General features: G+C 42.0%; 1 protein-coding gene across 1 annotated transcript in view; it reads right to left on the bottom strand.

Annotated features, from left to right (window-relative positions):
- BCKDHB (branched chain keto acid dehydrogenase E1 subunit beta) overlaps nucleotides 1–18,076 on the bottom strand; it is a 1,266,052-nt gene that overhangs the window by 922,818 nt on the left and 325,158 nt on the right. Inside the window, exons 5-6 of the mRNA XM_078648121.1 lie at nucleotides 15,231–15,386; nucleotides 11,136–11,244 (exon numbers count right to left, since the gene is read on the bottom strand). Coding sequence (XP_078504247.1) covers nucleotides 11,136–11,244; nucleotides 15,231–15,386 — 265 coding nt within the window. The remainder of the gene's footprint in view (nucleotides 1–11,135; nucleotides 11,245–15,230; nucleotides 15,387–18,076) is intronic.

The raw sequence follows: 18,076 nt of genomic DNA, 5'->3' as shown, positions 1-18,076 counted from the left end.
AAATGCATGTTGTATGCCTTCATGGAACGCACCTAGCGAAGACTGAATTGAAGAAACTGCATCCGAAATAACAGGCACTTAATGCTCACCGTATTCGAAAGTGGGCCTGGTCTGGATTGCACCTGGTGTCCCATTTGTAAAAAAGGCTACTCTGATACAAAGAAGGGCTATTTTTTGTACTGGATGGTACATTGGAAGGAGCAAACATTCAAATAGCTAGCATACATGCTCCCAGTGGGGGACAGATCCAGTTCCTTGATGTATTAGATTCACATTTGATCAGGTCCAATGATATGATGATATCTGCGGAGTTGACTACAATATGGTGATAGAAATTGTTAATGATCGATCAGTTCCACCCCTTAATGAAGCCCTTTGTAAGGTGACCTCTCAGGTTTGCAACTTGGAGATGGGGTGTGGGAGATGGTTATATGTGACATGCCTGTTATGTTTATGCACTTTAGAAAAGCAAATCATAATATAAAAAAAAAAAAAAAAAGTTTGCAACTTGGGGTGAAACAATGGCAAGTCTTGAATATCTGGAAGCAATCAAATCCAGGCAAGCGGGAATGCTCTTTATACTCCCCTGTACACAAGATCCACTACACTGGACATATTTTCATTAGGCTGAGAAAGGAAATAGCAATTAACTCTGCAGAATACCTCAGCTGCACAGTCAGATCATGGCCCTATGCAGTTGCGGATGTCCGGAGGCAATATCAAACTGGTTGATACCCACATGGAGGTGCGGGGTTGCACTAGCACGCCCCCCTTTGGGAGACTGTAGGAGAAGATATTGGCAGTTACTTTGAAGAAAATAAGGGACCAGCTGGGTATACCCTAATTGAATGGGACAGTTTTAAGGTGGTGGTAGTATGCTGATCATGTTTGAAGACTGCGTATTGTGGAAGATGAGTGAAAAACACAACAGTGCTAATGACGAGCAAACAAAAAAATGTGTGTGCAGAAACCTCCTGACCTGTGTTCATCTCTTCAACACCATAGGATATCTGTGTCAGTGACTTTTTAACCCCGAAAGAATGAAAAATAATAGTTTCTGCTTTGAGACATTAGCTATCTCCCACATTGTTTACCCAATATCACCGTACAAGGATGAACTGTTAAGCAGTTTACATACTATTGTGTTTTGGGAAGCTGGAACAGTTGTTTATTGCAGAAAGCCTTGCTTGAATTAAGTCACATAGCTGTTAAGCTGTAAAATATTATGCCTGTACAGGACTTCTCTTACTGGGAACCAGATGACCTCTGACGGTGGAGTTCTGCATGCATACTGCCTGAGTCTTAAGTCTCAAGAGGAGTATGGTGGCTGATGTTCACCATCGGTCAACACGTGTCTAAATAAATGTGTATTCTGGTTTCTCCTGAGTAACGTGTTGTGTTTTTTTTCTACAGTGTGGTGTCAAGTCGACTATACTCTGACAAACTGAAACGGAGAAAACCAAATCACAAAACCTCGAGAAATGCTCTCCGATCACACAAGGATTTATCTGAACTAGTGGGCTGACTGGAGTGTTAGTTAAAAAGACTATATAGTGCACGAACATGGTGACGGGGACAAGGCAGGGAGGACGATGCCGTGGTTGAGATGCACAGAGTACAATACACCACCCATCTGTGCCATAAATGAAGAGAGTGGAAATATAATAAACGTGCAGAAAGGTGTGAATGCAGTCTTCAAGAAATACTATATGGAGCTACACTGGTACACTGTACAAATATAGAAAAATGCCAGCAGGTGCTTCCACTAAAGCAGATTAATAACACAGTACAAAGGTAGCTGGATGCCCCATTGACGTCGGAAGAAACTCTGGCAGCCACTGGAGACTTAGCACGTGGGAAAATGGCCGGCATCTGATGCATGCCCAAGACCATCACACCCATTGGCACGATTTTTAGGTCGAGGACTCGTCGCACTGCTGTAAGCAGTTTGGGCGGAGCTCCGAAGATTTAATGTTTTTTAGTAAGGGGGCTTGAACCCGCCCCTCTTCTCCATTGGCTGGCTTCCTAAACGGAGGCCAGCCATTGGAGGAGAGGGGCGTCACTCGGTTCAAGCCCCGTCTTTTTCGGATTCGGGGGCGTTTTTCTAAGCTTCTTTCTATTTACTTTCTCTCCTCTTCCCATGGGCTGGAATTTTACCTTCCAGCCAATAGGAGAGGAGAGAAAGTAAACCACGCCCCAGAATCTGAAAAAGACTATGCTTTCTCCGAGGCATTTCTGCCTCGCCTCGGTGAAACGTGGACGTGTTTTACTCGCTGCTTCTACGGTGAGCAGGCTGAGAGCTTTCAAAGTGTCCAAATACGTTTGTTTACTGTCGCAGGTCAGGTAACTGCTTTGCGTACTTTCCGCCCCCTGCTTGTGATGTTATAAGGAGGGCAGACTTTAGTGTAACATGATCCGGCGTTGCTCTTGATATCAGCGGGAGAAATAACTCAATTAAAGCACCCTCTGTGACGTAACAAAGCTGCATTCTGGCTCCGACGTCACACAAAAGTCAACCGTTAGGTAAGCGTCTGAAACGGGACTTGAGTCATTTGAAAACGCTCTCGGACCCTTCGGTTAGATTTGGCATATATATTGTGAAGATGTCTGTTTGTGGGTGGACGAGGTCTTTGAAGGGCAGAGCCGTGAAAACCCTTCCATAGTCAGTTTAATTACATGAACTTCGCAGGACGAAGACATATGGCCAGTCTGTATGCCCCTATAAAGTGAGGATTTCGGTTTATGAAGTATACTTTTGACTGATGTGAATAATGTTTTGTTTTTTTAGACAAGTTTGTTATTGTGAAAAGGCGTGTTGCGTTATTGAACTGTTATGACTGCCCTTTTATCTGTACATTTTGGGATATACTGAAGTTGGGATGCCTTGGGGAGCTAGGTGGCTGGGCCAGCAATGCAAGTGTTTCTTCTTTGATCTCTTTATATGTTGCACCTTCTACAAATATAGCGAGTCTGCCTCTCTGCTGAGCTCACTGAGGAAGCTTTCATTGAAAAAATAGTAAAGCGGCCATTTTGTGTATCCGCTACCGGGCTATCCCTCATCACTCAAGGTATCATGTAAGCTGCATATATGTTGCTAACTTGTATGCTGCGTAGATTGTTATATTCGCTCCTTGCTTTTACCAATTAGGAGCCAGGCACCCGTTTTGACTACATGTTGCAGGTGACTCCTTTCTTGAGTGAATAAAACTGCAGCCATTTTGAGTAGCTGCAGTCCAAGCCACACCTTGATTCTTCTCTTGCCTTGTAAGCTGCAGTTATGCGTTTCGATGATTAACCCATTCTCATGGTCTGCATGTCTCTTCCACAATTCTACGAGACGGGTGGGTTTCTATCGCTCGTCTCTTCGAGCACTGCGTCCCAATCCAAGATGGCCACTGGCCTAGAGCCTGATCCGATGAGTAGTTCAGAAGTCCGTTTTCCGTGTTTACTAGATAATCGGTGCCGTCACAGTAAGTATAACTCCCATAGGTATCAATATTTTACGGGGTCCGGCACCCGGTAAACGGGGACCTAACCTCTCGGGCTACAAGGTCCAGTCCAGTTCCGTTAGTGTCACCAAGAGACCTCAGAGCAAGGCTAGAAACGCACCGCCGTTCAAAATGAGATAGAGAAGAGACTTCAGAGCGAGGCTGGGAACGCAACGCCATTGGAAGTGAGGCAGGTAATCCAGAAGTGGCGGGGCTAAAAGGGTTCCTCGTAGTCGCCTGGAAGAGTGCCTGACGAGAGGTGCGTGTGGATGGGGTTTGTTGGTTGGTGGGTTAAAGATATTTATGGAGCGGTAAAATGAGGCTAGGATAAAAACCTGACCTATGTCAAATCCGAGTTGAAGCTGGAGCGCAGTCTCTTCTCTCCTGAAGCGAAGTTGCTTTCGAGGTAGAGTTGGCATCTCATAAATGTTCCTCCGTGAAGCATATTGTCTTGCAATGTCTCTGGCTTGTCATCGTGCAGAGTGCTTCATGTTTATTTCAGGGCACACACGGTCACAGGGATGTTGCTGGGCGAACATCAATGGAATACATTTAAAAAATCAATATTTCATTGGGAGGTTGCATCGTTAATGACACACTAAAGGGGTTTTGTTTCAGAGATTCATGAACTGTTCGTTAACTGCCCCTTACCAGATTATAACGTCTTCTGTGTAATGGCCCCTGCATTAGAGGTGGTCCATTTATCCTGCAGTCGATGCACCATAGATTCTCCCTCTCATACCAACATATGAAAAGAGTTGGCATTAGAGGAGGAAACCTGGAGCTTATAACAGTGTCCTGCAGTTGGTAGTACCACATCCCGCCTTATAAGTCTCATAGCATCCTGCGTTCAGTGTACATCTTCAGACTTGTTAAATACATCCTTACTGTCCCATATAAAGGTGAATAAGTGTTTAACTAAAAGGCCTGTCCACATATACAGATGGGTATTCGGTGGGAGGAGTGATTTCCTTAAATCTTAGGTCTCCCTCCAGGGAACAAAACTTTTTTTGTGAGTTTTGGGAAAGCTGTAAGTGCAAGGATAATGTGGTGACTTGAGATGTTTCGTACCAAATAAGAGGCCTCTCTCTTGTCCTAATCTGCTAACCTTCTGCTTATCAGCTATGTCACCCACCAATTATAGTGTATTACGACATTAACATGTGCATTATAGGATAAATAAAGATCATAAAATTACTGAGAAATTCAAGAATTATTCGTTTTTCCTCCTATAGATGTGTTATGAGATGCATGTTTATGTACAACATCCATTTTATCCGATTTGTTTTAGAAGTTTAAAGTAAAAAAATGAACTCCTACCTAATTTATAGCTGATGTACCATGATTATGTTTTTATTTGTATGAAGACTTTGTGCTTTTTAGCTGTGTGTGTGGGGCTCTGTGTGTGTGTGTGGGGGGCTCTGTGTGTGTGTGTGGGGCTCTGTGTGTGTGTGTGGGGCTCTGTGTGTGTGTGGGGCTCTGTGCGTGTGTGTGTGGGGGGGCTCTGTGTGGGTGTGGATGTGTGTGTGTTGGGGGCTCTGTGTGGGTGGCTCTGTATATGTGGCTCTGTGTGGGTGTAAATGCAATAGGTAGGTCATGCATTTGCGAGCGATTAACCTATTGGCATTGTAAATGACAATGCCATTTATTTAACGATTAAGCTATTGGCAATGTAAATGACAATGCCATTTATTTAAGATAAAAAAAAACAAAAAAAAAAAAAAACGTCATGAGCAATGCCAATAGCGCTACCTTTAATAATGCCGAGACCATTGCATTGTAAATGCTTGTTATCATACGGTACAGGAATTCTCCCGATTCAGCGGTACTGGACGGAGGGATTGAAATGGACAGGGGGATAATAAAGAGTGAACTGGGAATTGAACCTGAGGCATGCCGACTAAGACAGATACCAAGACCTAAAGCACATAACTTTGTACATTTATAGTTCTTGCCATGGTATGGACAACAGAAATATTGCTATGGACAACAGAAATATTGCTATGGGGTGGAGAGCAAACAAAGCATCTGATATACAAAAATGGGCAGCAGATGTGCGTAAAGGGACCATGGCAGAAGCCATACATACATAATTCATTTTTAAAAAATGGCCAGGGATGCATGGGTTATGATGTTGATGAATACAGAGACAAAGTCAGATGTGTATTCCCTTTTGTTTGTTTTCAACTCTGACACGCAAAAAGCCAACAAAAACATTGTTACGGAGGCCAATTAGGGGGAAGTATTCTGCTCGGTACAGGTAGGTGTATAAAAAGTGAGGTAATTGTGCACGTGAATGCGCGGGGTGGCCCACGTATATTACTACACACTGGAGAGTGAATAAGGGCACAGCCTGCTGCTGATAATGAGATGCATTCGGGGGAAGACAAGCAGGTGGGTCGATACTGGAATCTGAATTGTAAGACTGCATTACATTCAGAGACGTAAAGGAGATTGTATCAGATCTAAAAATATCAATAAATAAGTCAAGTAAACTACTCTTAAATGTGTAATCGTGGACGCCTGCATGCTTCGCTCAATTACTTTACTTAACAAAGGAAATAATTATCTGGATGTGTTCAGTCTACATCCGGAAAAGGCTCACACCGTCCACAGACAAGAAATCTACTATTCATCGAGGGACTGTAAAAATGCACCTAAGTAGCCATGTTAGAGGTAGTTCGAAGTAGATCCTTGTTTGTTTAATAAAGAACAGTCCTTTTGCACGGGTGTTAATCATATGACTCTAAAGTACACACAGCATACTAAAATATGTTCACACATGTAAAATTGTAATCCTGCTTATAAAGAAGGCAAGGGGGACATGGATGAGAAGATCTCTGCAAACAATGGGAAAATAAACAGACGCAGCTCACACGCCAAGGGCATTATTACAACTCCTCACTTTCCCTCCTCGTGCCACAGACAACATTCCAAAGGGACAGTTAATCAGCCTAAACGGAGTCAGTGACAATGAGATGATGGAGATTAAGAACTACTGACAGAAAACTGATGCCATGTGGCAGCTCAGGTGAAATTCCGAATAATGTACTGCGCAGCCCGATAAAAAGCACTGGCAAACACAACAGATCGCGCCCTTATGACATTGGCTTTGTCAATGTTTTTTCACCACCCTGCACAGCACTTATGATGCTGTGTAAAGTGACTAAATAAAAAGAAACCTTAATGCGCTGCCTGTGAAATTTTTTAGGGGCTCACATCACACAAACGCATCCCTACAAAATAACCCACACTAAAGTATATAAAAAAAGCTATGGATGGAATGCTTGAATTAATCTCAGCCACTGGCAATTACTCAGGGTGGCATCCCAATCTAAGATGGGCTCAAACTAAGATGGCATGGTGTGCAAAATAACGATGGATTGGGATGCAGCCCGAGTGGCTACCAGTGGCTGAGATTAAGTCAAGCATTCCATCCATCACTGTTTTGTACACTTACAAAATAATCCAGGCACTTATTTTTTATTTCAAGTTACAGATCCAGGTTGGCTCGGTACATGGTACCTAAAAAGAAAATAAAATGCACAAAACAGATGAGTCGGGCAATGATCTATGAGAGGTACAAACAAAAGATTGACAAGCTGGGACACAAATAAGAAGGCAGCAAATGAAAGTGGCAAGAAAAGTTAACCAATGGAAAGGAATGGGAGGGGTCAAAGCCCCTCTACATTCTTAGGAAACCGCAATATGCTTCATGACAGATAGCACATATGCTCTAAAGTAGGCTTGACCTAAAAAGAAACCAGAAATAGCTCAGGTAAAATTATTTGAGGGACTCATCTTTGAAATGCATTGCAATTCCTTATGGACATTTAAAGAGTGAGGCATTAATGATGTCAAGGACAATGGACACCAAAAATGGTTTAAAGATGAATACAAAAAAACGCAAAAATAAAAAAGATTTTCAGGCAGGAAATGATAATGAAAACCTACCACAACATAGAACCAGAACAATCTTTGTTTCATGTAAAAGTAGTTATAATATCTTCCCAGTCGAGGAATCAGAGCTAATGTTAATAAAACTTGATAAAGTGCAACGAATCCTAGCCAAAGGTATATCTCGACGTTCAGCCAGCACAGAGCCAGAGACTAGAACAGCCATGTTTTCAACATTTTCCTGAATATTGTGATATCAGCACAGCATCGAAGATGGAGAGACAGTAGGTTCCAGGCAGTAGTTGCCGTGAAGGAGAATGCTCAGTGCGAACATGGGGAACAGTCATCCTTTTCCTTATCACTTGATCTTAAAATACAGGAAGGCCGGTAGCGGTGCAGTTTATCCGTTAGATAGTGAGGGGCATTAACTGCCATAAACAGAGCAGTACTGTAATGCAGCCGGAGTATAACCGAGGCCTGGACCAGTGTTTTTGTGGCAGAAGATGTTAGTCAAGGGAAAACCTTCCTCGGATGTCTCATCATCGCAAAACAAGAGCCACAAGTTGCAACAAGGTGATTCTTCATGGGAAGTTCCTGTATTGTGTAGCTAAAGAATTACTATACAAAGGCACTCTTTTTAGAAACCACGAAATAAAAAAAGATTGAGGCGAAAAGAACAATAGGTTTCTAAAGCAATGCATTGTTGTTTGCTTTCCACTGTTTGCTGCTGGTTTCTGTGCCATATTTGAAGGGCTGCATTTTATGCAAGCAATAAAAGGATCTATCGGCATAATCATTAACCCACTGGATTATCTACATGAAATACAAATCTGTGATCTGCATGTTAAATATTGTGCTTTGCAGCAGGCACATTTCCCCCGTTTCTTTATGAATTAAAAACTCCTCTAGACAAAACTCAGACTTCTTCAGCAAATATATTAATTACTACAGTTATCTTGACATTTTTATTATGGCCTGATACTTGCAGGTCACACAAAGATCTCTCCAGCACGTGCCTGCAACCCCATTTGGTATTTTGAAGTGAAGTGCTCCTGAACTAGGGGCCTAGTGAGGCGGTATTACCGTAAAGCCGGTACTACTGATATTATTTAATTTTATGGACAGTTGCGGACCCCTGAGTAGGAGTCAAGGACCCCAGGGGTCATCGGACCACAGTTTAAGAATTAGTGTTTCATGGCATTGATAGGTTTACAAGTATAACGGAGTCATAGGTATTTGTAATTTAACACGACACTGGTAACTAGATAGGCTGAGGCTCCTGAAGTCTTTAGCGCAACAAATGTCTGTGGGTCCTTGACAACGGTAATACTGAGGCAGAGACCCATGTGGCAGAGAAGGGTATTGCAAGGACAGAGAATTACGCACACCATCTTCTCTGTGCCTTGGTCACTGGGCAAAGCATGGTTGAACTTATGAAAAAAAAATGCTAATAAAGCAGCCAGAGCTCGCAGCCTCATAGTACTTTTTGTTTACTGTGTGGTGGCGTTAGGTGACACATATTGTGGGATGGGAGTTCACACTGAGGCTGGGGGGACTACTCTGAGGGACGGATTCAAGGAGGGATGGAACAGGAGGCCACATGGACAACAGAAGGTGGGAGGGAGGGGCTGAGAGCTAACACACATTTCTAAAGAAAAAACATTGATGGTTTTGTGAATGCATAGTCAACGAATATAATTCTTTGAAATGTTTATCGCAATTTACCAGAAAAATTGATTTGATGAATGTTCACTAGATGCACAAAACATCAAAATATCTCCCTCAACAATGGGAATTGTCAAAATGTGATTTGAACGCTTCCCATGACAGCTTACAAACCTATTCCTTTTGCTGGCACAATGTGGAGTGCAGCAGAAAGAAATTCATAAATATCCATGTAATTGTTTCTTTCTTTGTTTTACATGTTTTTAAATGCAGTTTCCTAGCAGAAGTGGTTGTGTTTGACTTTCTCCGTTAATTCCACGTTAGAGATTGTGTTGCTTTCTTCTGCTGCTGAGGTTCAGCTGTAGAAGTCGCATTCCTTCAAGAACACTTTAGCTGGCTGAAATTCAATATTGGCAGATGGGGCAAGGCCCTGCAAGGCATCACAACTCCTTCAGAGAGAGCCCGGCATTAGCGGGCGAGTGTAACTGTAATGTCTCTAGGGAAACTGTATGGCGGGACGAGGGAAGGGACTGAAAGAGAACGGATCAGAGAAGGGAGGCGGGTGATCACAATCAAGATCATATTTGTCCGAGATCCTCAACAGCAGCAACATAAGTGAGTTGTGCCATCTGAAGTGGAAATAGTCATCTCTACTGTACATACTGGAGTTTCTGCACATCCACTTGAAACCGCAAAAGCTCTGCAGATAATTGTTGTGTATAAACATATGGAAAGCGTATGCACACATGATACTGAATAATTGTTATTTAGGGGCCATATGTATCAAGCCTTTTTCCCGTTTGCAAACAGGCAGATTCTCAGAATCAGCCCGTTTGCGAATAGGAAAAAGCCTTTTGGGATGTATCATCCTAAAAGGCCATCGCAAAATAGAGAATTGCAAAATTAGCGATTCTCTATTTTGCAAATGCAATTAAGGAATTGCAAATTGTGATTCCTTAAATGCAATTCTGGAAGCACCAGAAATTTGCTATTTGGCCTTAAGGAATTGCAAATTACCACCAACTTCAAGTTGTTGGTAATTTGCGATTTTCTTTAAAAAAGCACTTTTTTGAATTTTTAAAAGTGCCATATTTTGCACATACAGCCCTTGCGTGTATGAGCACAAATGTGCACACATGCATATTTCAGGGCTGCAACAGGGTGTCCTTTTGGCACCCTTGAAATTGCATTCTCAATTTGCAATTCTGTAATTGATAATCGCAAATTGAGAATGTCTTCCCATTCATTTCTATGGGCCTCCCAGCCCATGGGGTTGAATGGGAATGTATTCCTTAATTACAAATCTTAATTTGCAATTCGCAAATAAGGAAAATGTAGGATTCTCAAAAATTTTAGCAAATCCTACATACATTGCATTTTGCGATTCTCTAATTGTGATTCGCTAAAAATAGCAATTTGAGAATCGCAAAACTCTTTTTTGATACATATGGCCCTAGATTAGGAAAATTGTAGTTAAGAGAAAGATCAAATGGAGGTGGGGTGAGAGGAGCACATGGACGAAAGAGAGCATGGTAGGGGTGGAGGGAAGAGAAATTCAAGAAAAATACAGAGAGAGCAACGGGGGAAGAGAGAAAGATGTGTGAGACAACTCAAAAACACAAGACCTCTCATGGAGTGCTTCAGGAAAAAGAAAAAAAAAGTCCCTGATAAGCAAGCACTTGTGAAAGAAACAAAGAAGCCAATCATTGAGGGGATAGATCTTTTTACATGTCCCCAAGCTCTCTTTGCAAGTAGACAGCTGCACTGTCTGGTAGACTACAATCTAAAAAATGGAAGGAGAACTTAGTGTAAAAAGGTTTCAGATCAAATTGTTTTGTCAGCCAACACAAACTCCAATTATATTTCAAAAAACATATTTCTGAGTCTCCGCCACAATAACGTGTTCAAGAAACAATTTCCACTCTACCTAGTAAGTGAAAACTAAGCAAAACTAAATTACAAAATTAACAATTAGTCCAGCCACATTATAATTTCAACAGAACCTTTTTTCCAGGTGAAGACAACTTCAAACCATGTTCAATATAGTTGAAATCAAGCTGTTGTATTCATTCAACAAAACATTACCTGCAGCCCTGTAGAGTATTTTCGGCTCAAAGAATATGCACGGGTCTTTGTCCTCTATGCAGGACATGAGGAGGCCCTTGGCTTGGACTGGGCTTCTTGGGATGACAACCTGCATTGAATGGAAAGAAAAACACCTACTCACTATTTGGTATGTGGATTATTTAAAAAGCGGAGAGTGCTGGGTATTTGAAGTGCAGTAAGTGCTGGATGAGAGAACTGGTCATAGCATATTAAAGAATCACATAACATGAATCCAATCGATCAGACTTGGAGGACATTCATCTCTGCCATCTGTGGACTAGCTCCGCTCTTCCGAAAATGTAAAAAGGCCAAATAAGCAAAGTGCTTAGCGACCTTCAAAAAGACAGTCAAGTACATAAGTAAATGCTCTTATAAGTACATTAAAGTATTTAGCTAGCATTTTAGCAGAAAAGTAGTATTGACGCTATCTCAAAAACATGACATAAAACTAGTACTTAGTAACAGAAACAAGGAAGGAGAGGATAGTCGCACAAAGACAATACATGTATCAAACACTTCATGCAACATCATCACTGAGGGGCAGTGGTGAATGGGGGTGAAAACGAGGAGGTTTGAGTTATCACCTGGGAGAGTCACCTTCAAATTAATCATGGAGAAGGCATACCAGAGATGAGGATATTTACAGAAGCAACCATTGGTGCATAAAGTCTGAAATAAAAACGAATCACATGGTATTGTGGGATTTAGATGTCGAGCAAAAGGACATCTAGATAATATAGGAAATGGAAGGCACATCATGTGTGCATTGGTTAGCGGGTGTTTAATGATCATGGACTAATCTAAACACAAACGGCAGAGTCCCGTTTGGGCCGGTAATCCCATTTTAAATGCAAAATCCTGTTTAAATGATACAGGATAATCATAAATGTGCGCTCCCATGAATTGCGAGAGATGAAATCCATGTAAATTGCAGGCATTACATGTGCTTCTAGGAACTTGCACCCCATTTTTGCAGGCCAGTCGTGATTGGGTCTTAAACAAAGGAGCCAATAGTACACAGTATACAGTGAGACTTCTAGATGATGGAGGAAGGCTGGGAAATGTATTTCAATTCTAAATATGAGGGACCGGTGAGCTCACTGGGCGAGTCTTTAGAGTTCTTCAGATTGCCATTCACTCTGATCAGAGACACTGGGACAACAGAAGAGTTTTTCAGAGCAAGGAACTGGGATATTGCGGGGACTGCCTCCCAAACCACAATACTTAGGCTGGATGACAGTTTTTTAGATATGTAGTCGGCATGGTAATAAGTAAGATTCTGGAAAGGTAGAGAAGTGCTCAGCTATAGTTGGATTTGTGAGCTAGGCAAAGCAATTTGAATAGCGCACATGTTTTTGGTAGCTAATGTAGAGCTTCCATGGCTTGGGAGAGTTACATGGAGGACTTTATGCCAATAATTAGCAAAGATGACTTGGTTTTGCTCATACTGTAGATAATGTAAGATTTGGTACAGGAGGAAAGCATACATCTAACTGCAGTACTCATGGCAGGATACAACCGTATACATCAATGCAACTCAGTGGGTCACAATGAGGGAGATGGAACAGAGGGGTATTCACCATTGATGGAGCCAGTACGAAGGTGTTTGGAGAAGGAGTTGAGAGAGTTTCTCTGGTTAGTATTCAGTTTGTGCAGTGTAATTTTGAAAGAATGCTTTTATGGCTCAAAGTAAAACTTCCTTGAAGCCTCTTCTGGGTCTAGAAGGCTAATCAGTCGGACGAAGATTTAGAAACGATGACTTTGTGTGCGCCCAATGTGAACTTTTTTGCTCCAGGGTAATCATTTAACCATGTACTTTGGCAGGCTTGGCTTGGCACTGTTTAAAGGAGGAGGAGCATGAGTGTGTGTCAAGGGCCTAGTACACTTTCAGTGCTTCTAATCTGTCCACAGAAGGGTATTCAAGATGAAGATGTTGAGGAACACTTTGGTATGACTGTTTCAGAGATAAGATCATTTAGAATTTTGTACCAGATAGGGGTGCGGATGTGGTGAGTGAATTGCTTCTCTTTTTAAACAGTGATAAGCAGATGCAAAAGCTCCGTCAATTGCAATAAACTGCTCCTCTTCCTGCCTTGAATTAAAAAAGACAAAACGTAGGCAGAATGACCTATAGCGAACAAAATTCCCTATTCAGTGCAGCAAGGAAAGCATGGAATGAAGAGTTACAGTGTTGTCCAGCACTGCCAGGGGATCTGCATGCATGCTCTGTAGGTAGTGTCGTTATCTTAATCATAACAACTACATGGTGCTGCCCTTGAATGTATCAAAGCCAGTTTCCTAGCAGGAAAGCCTGCCAATGGGACCTGCCTCCTAATGCTCCAGAAGTACCCTGCAGGCAGCCGCTGCACACAGGCTTCCTGCTAGGAAAGCTGCTTATCAGAACACGATCAGGGGTCCAGTCAACATATTTATCTTAATATCCTTAAGGTATATATAATGCCTCTGCCCTTCGCAGTGTCCCTAAAACCAACTGTGTTGGGCTTTATTTCTTCCTACCTGCGAAGCAACCCTGATTCTGCCCAGGGGTAAATAAAGTCAGAGGGGAAAGAGATGGAGGTAGATGGTTCTGGATACATTCGACTAAGGGACACCAATAATCGTTCCCATCTTAGGACTGAGCATAAGGCAGCGTGTGATGATTTGGGAATGCTGTATTAGTTAGCAGACAAACAATCTGATAAATGAGCATAAAGTGGATATGTTGTGGGGAGATGAAGGAAGAAACATTAGAGTGCCACCAGAAAAGATGTGGCTAGAGAGGATCCGATAGATCACGTATCCGATGTAGGTTTCTGAGGTTCACTCCAGGTAACAACCATCGGTGCAGAGGATAGCAATGGAGAGCTTTGCATCAGCGATACCAATACCAGACCTAACTACAAAGAATGTCATGGTGGACTAAGCGAAAGTGTGCAGAGTTAAATGTTTCAGGATGGACAATTACTATGCACAAACTATATGAGGCTAGGCAAAAGTGTGTCCAGAAGGCTTGTACTGGTGAGACAATGCGGAAATATGTTGAAGAAACGGTTTACAAGTATTCTGGGAGAAAGGTGATCAATGTCTTTGGAGAGAAGGGTCATATAGCTAGATCTCTTCGGAGAGAAGAATTGGCAGGCATTGTGGCCAGAGTAGAGACGAAAGCAGACAACTGAGTATTTGAAACAGATGAGGCAGTGTGAATTTGGCGGGTCTCTTCTTGTGGGCACATAAGCAGTTGCCAGATTTTAGAATGTGAGTTGCAAGTCAAAGTAAATACTTATAATACAAATCAGTTCAGTTCATCCAGAAAAGTGTGCTGGAAACTTGAAATTGGCTGTTGCTCTTTCGCAAAATCCCGGATTAGATTTGGAAATGGACTCATTTACAGTAGGAGTCAAAGGCTTGTTATTATTCAGTATCACATTTGTTATGATTATCGTTTTATTTTACAGTTTTAAAATATGTTCTCATTATTTGGCATTGCATTTTAATTTCACACTCAATCTTTGTTGTTATTCTAAAAACTAACACCTTATTGACCCTGTAACTGATGCTACTTTTGTTCTGATTCCCTTAAACTGTTTTAGATTATCAATGTTCGCTCACTTTAGGGAAATGCTCAGGCACCTTCGAATTTGTGTCTTATTTTTCTTTACAGTTTGCATTACATTTATTTAATGTGAGTGAAGATTTCGAACAGTGGCACTTTACGTACAGTAGGACCATGGCGGTGCATAAAGGCCGTAGTAGCCAAGCATTAACCTACAGAAATGTTTAAATGATTGAGAAGTAATGGGACAAAGAGCAACAGTAGGAGATGCATTACAGCATACACATATGCAAGGAGGGATTCGCAAAGAGGTAAGTGACTTGCATTCCAGCAGAGGGCACCCAGTATTTTAAAAGACCCGGATCTGGATGGGGCTTTTGGTTGCTCATGGGACTGTTATAATGCACTTAACATGAATGGATGTAGCAGGAAGTGTCTGCGAGAGGTATCGATGAGCGATGCCATTTATATAAACACAACATAATAAATTAGTATTTAGAAAATACAGTGTGTTACAGTACCTTTATTCCTGGGCAGTGAGCGAAAAATGCTTCTGGACTTTGAGAATGATATAGGGCGCCATGACCCACACAGCCCCAAGGCGCTCGAATTGTTAGAGATCCACAATTAAAAAGATCTCCTGACCGATATCTGTATTTAGCTGCTTCGTTCACAATCTGAAAATAAAAAAATACACGTTTAAAGATGAAAAACAGATTATAATTGCTTTAGGCAAGCTTAAACCAAATTCTTCACAAAACATTTCACGTATTAGAATGTTTTGATGAAAAATCAGTATTAGCAGGTGTGTTATTCACCAAAGTAACACTAAAAAGACACTGAGGCATTCTGAAACTGAAAAACGTAAACTTCAAAGCACAGGGGGAGCTCGGCTCGAAAAGGAGGTCTTTATAGCTTGTTGTTTTCAGGACTTGTGAAAAAGCCTGGCTATGGGTAAAAGTGGGAAGACACCCACCTTCTCGTAGTTTGGTAACTGTGATTGCCCAAATGACCCTCAACTGAATTCATAAAACCTTAAGGAGCTACAGAGTTGGATTCCAACATATAAACTGTCCATTATTGATAAAATAGTGAATAACTATGCATAGAAGTGTGAAAGGAGCTGCATTCAGAGTTTGTAATGCATAGGAACCAGACAGAGTAGGATTTTAATAACTTTTCATACACTGTAACCACAGTGCAGTGAAGCATAATCAGTCAATCAAGGTTCTTATAGAGTGCGGCTAATCACCGGTTATGGTCTCAAGGCCTTGGGTGGGGGGGGGGGGGGGGGGGGGGGGGTTAGGAAGGTCTGCCGTTCAGTCGGAGAGTCAGGTCTTGAGCGTACAAAAAGTGATGGATAGAATGCATGAATTAATCTGGACCACTGGTAATTATTTGGGCCGTATCTCAATTCGTCATTATTTTGCACACCATGCCACCTCTCAGTTTCCACACAGCCATATGCAAATTAGTCTTGATCCTGCTCCAAAAGAAGCAGTCCAGCCCGAACTGCCAGCCCTCCCGAAACACAACCAACCCAAGACCAGTTTAGTCCTGATTGGGGATTGTTTGTCGGGTGCAGCCTGGCTCTAGTGGATCAGTGAGCAAGGGACCCACGTCAGGGCATACCCATTGAACCTAGTGATGGATGGAATGCTTCAATTAATCTCAGCCATTGGTATTTACACAGCTGCATCCAGGTCCATTGTCTTTTTCCACACCATGCCGCCTCAGCTTGGACCCAGTCATGCGTAAATCAGTCTTGACCCTGCTCCAGTATGAAAGTCTACCCCAAACTACCAGGCCAGGTCCTCACTGAACTGAAACACATCCCGATTGGGGCTCTACAGTCGGGTGCAGACTGGCTCCAGTGGCACAGCAGGCACAGGAACCACATCAGGGCTTACCCACCACACTTGGGGGATCGCACTGAAGTATACAAACAAGTGATGGTTGGAGCTCAAATTAGTCATTGGTCATTACTGGGCAGGCATTGTCAGCTCATTGTTATTTTGAAGACCAGGCCACCTCAGTAACCACAATGCAGTTCATTAGGGCACACAGCACCAAGAACCGCAGAGCCACTTGTGCGTGTGTGTGCTGTGCCATCTCAAGACGCGCTCAAATATTATAATGAATACCTATTGTCATATATTGATAGAATACTTCAAATAGTCCTTAATCACAAATCAATTCATCTTTATTACAAAAAGATCATATAATTATGTTCGATCTACAATTCACCAATTATCATTTCATTATTAGATACATCATACACTTAAAAAACCTAACCAAGAACACACCATATTCATACTCTAAATAAATCAAACTTGGAAGGGAACATCATTGGTTGTGCTGCATTTACTTATTTCAATATCTCATCCATTTCACACATATATATCTGTGAACTCTTCCCTTGCAGCCATATTCAATTCTTCAAGCGAAGGACTATGAATCCATAGTTTGCCTTCGGCCCGATCATTTACAGCGTTCAATGTTTTTATTTGAGATTAAAGAGATCTTAGTTGACCTTTTTTATATGTATTTTTTTGTTATTATTTCTCGATCTTTCTCAATAATTGTATTCCTGTTTCTTAATGCCTCCTACTCTTGGTTAGTCCAGTCACTATCCTTTGTTTTGAATTTTTGTGGTACTTCAACAAAATTCTTTTCAAAATTCCATCTCTGAGTCTCTCATGAACCACTTTCTTGCTATGATCCAGTCTCCTTTGGTGCTTTTTCAATGGTTTTCACAATCCGGTCGGTCTCCTCCTATACTGATCTCTCTTGGAAAGCGCTGCCTGCCGAGGGACTGGTGGAACGGAACGCTCTTCTTATTGCTCCAAGTCTGTCTGATTCCAAATGCCTGATTAAAAGGACAACAGTTATTCCTTTTTCGGTGTCTCCTGACTGGATTAACTGCTGAAACTCAAAGGGACCACAGCCTGTGTTCTGCTACACATTTTCTCCAAACAGCCTCCCAGTAAAGGAAAAAAAAAACACAATCGATGTGTCTCTTCTGAGTGTGTCCAATACATGAGAATGCAAAGTGTTTTACTTGTCAACCTCTGTATGTATTGCATTGCATTAGACCATCTGTAGAGCGAGTCATACCATACAAGGCCCCAGAGAAGCTTCTGTATAGTCCAGTAATTGGCTTCACTGGATGCCCTTAAAATGAGTTACAGGGACAATCCGTGGGTCACAAAGTGGTTCTACCCACTTTGCTTTCAGCACATATATAAATGGACATAAAATCAGGTGGGCCTTCTTCTTCTGAAGGCTCACCCCAAGTGCCCCTCCTGCGTGTAACAATCACAGAGCAGATGCCGGCAGCACCCTTCAATCCAAAGTGAGCGTGACA

This window comes from Lissotriton helveticus, chromosome 6 (genome assembly GCF_964261635.1).
Source record: "Lissotriton helveticus chromosome 6, aLisHel1.1, whole genome shotgun sequence".
In the NCBI taxonomy this organism is placed as follows: domain Eukaryota; kingdom Metazoa; phylum Chordata; class Amphibia; order Caudata; family Salamandridae; genus Lissotriton; species Lissotriton helveticus.
Note: the sequence above shows the minus strand (reverse complement) of the source record. Positions and strands in the feature narration are given on the sequence as shown.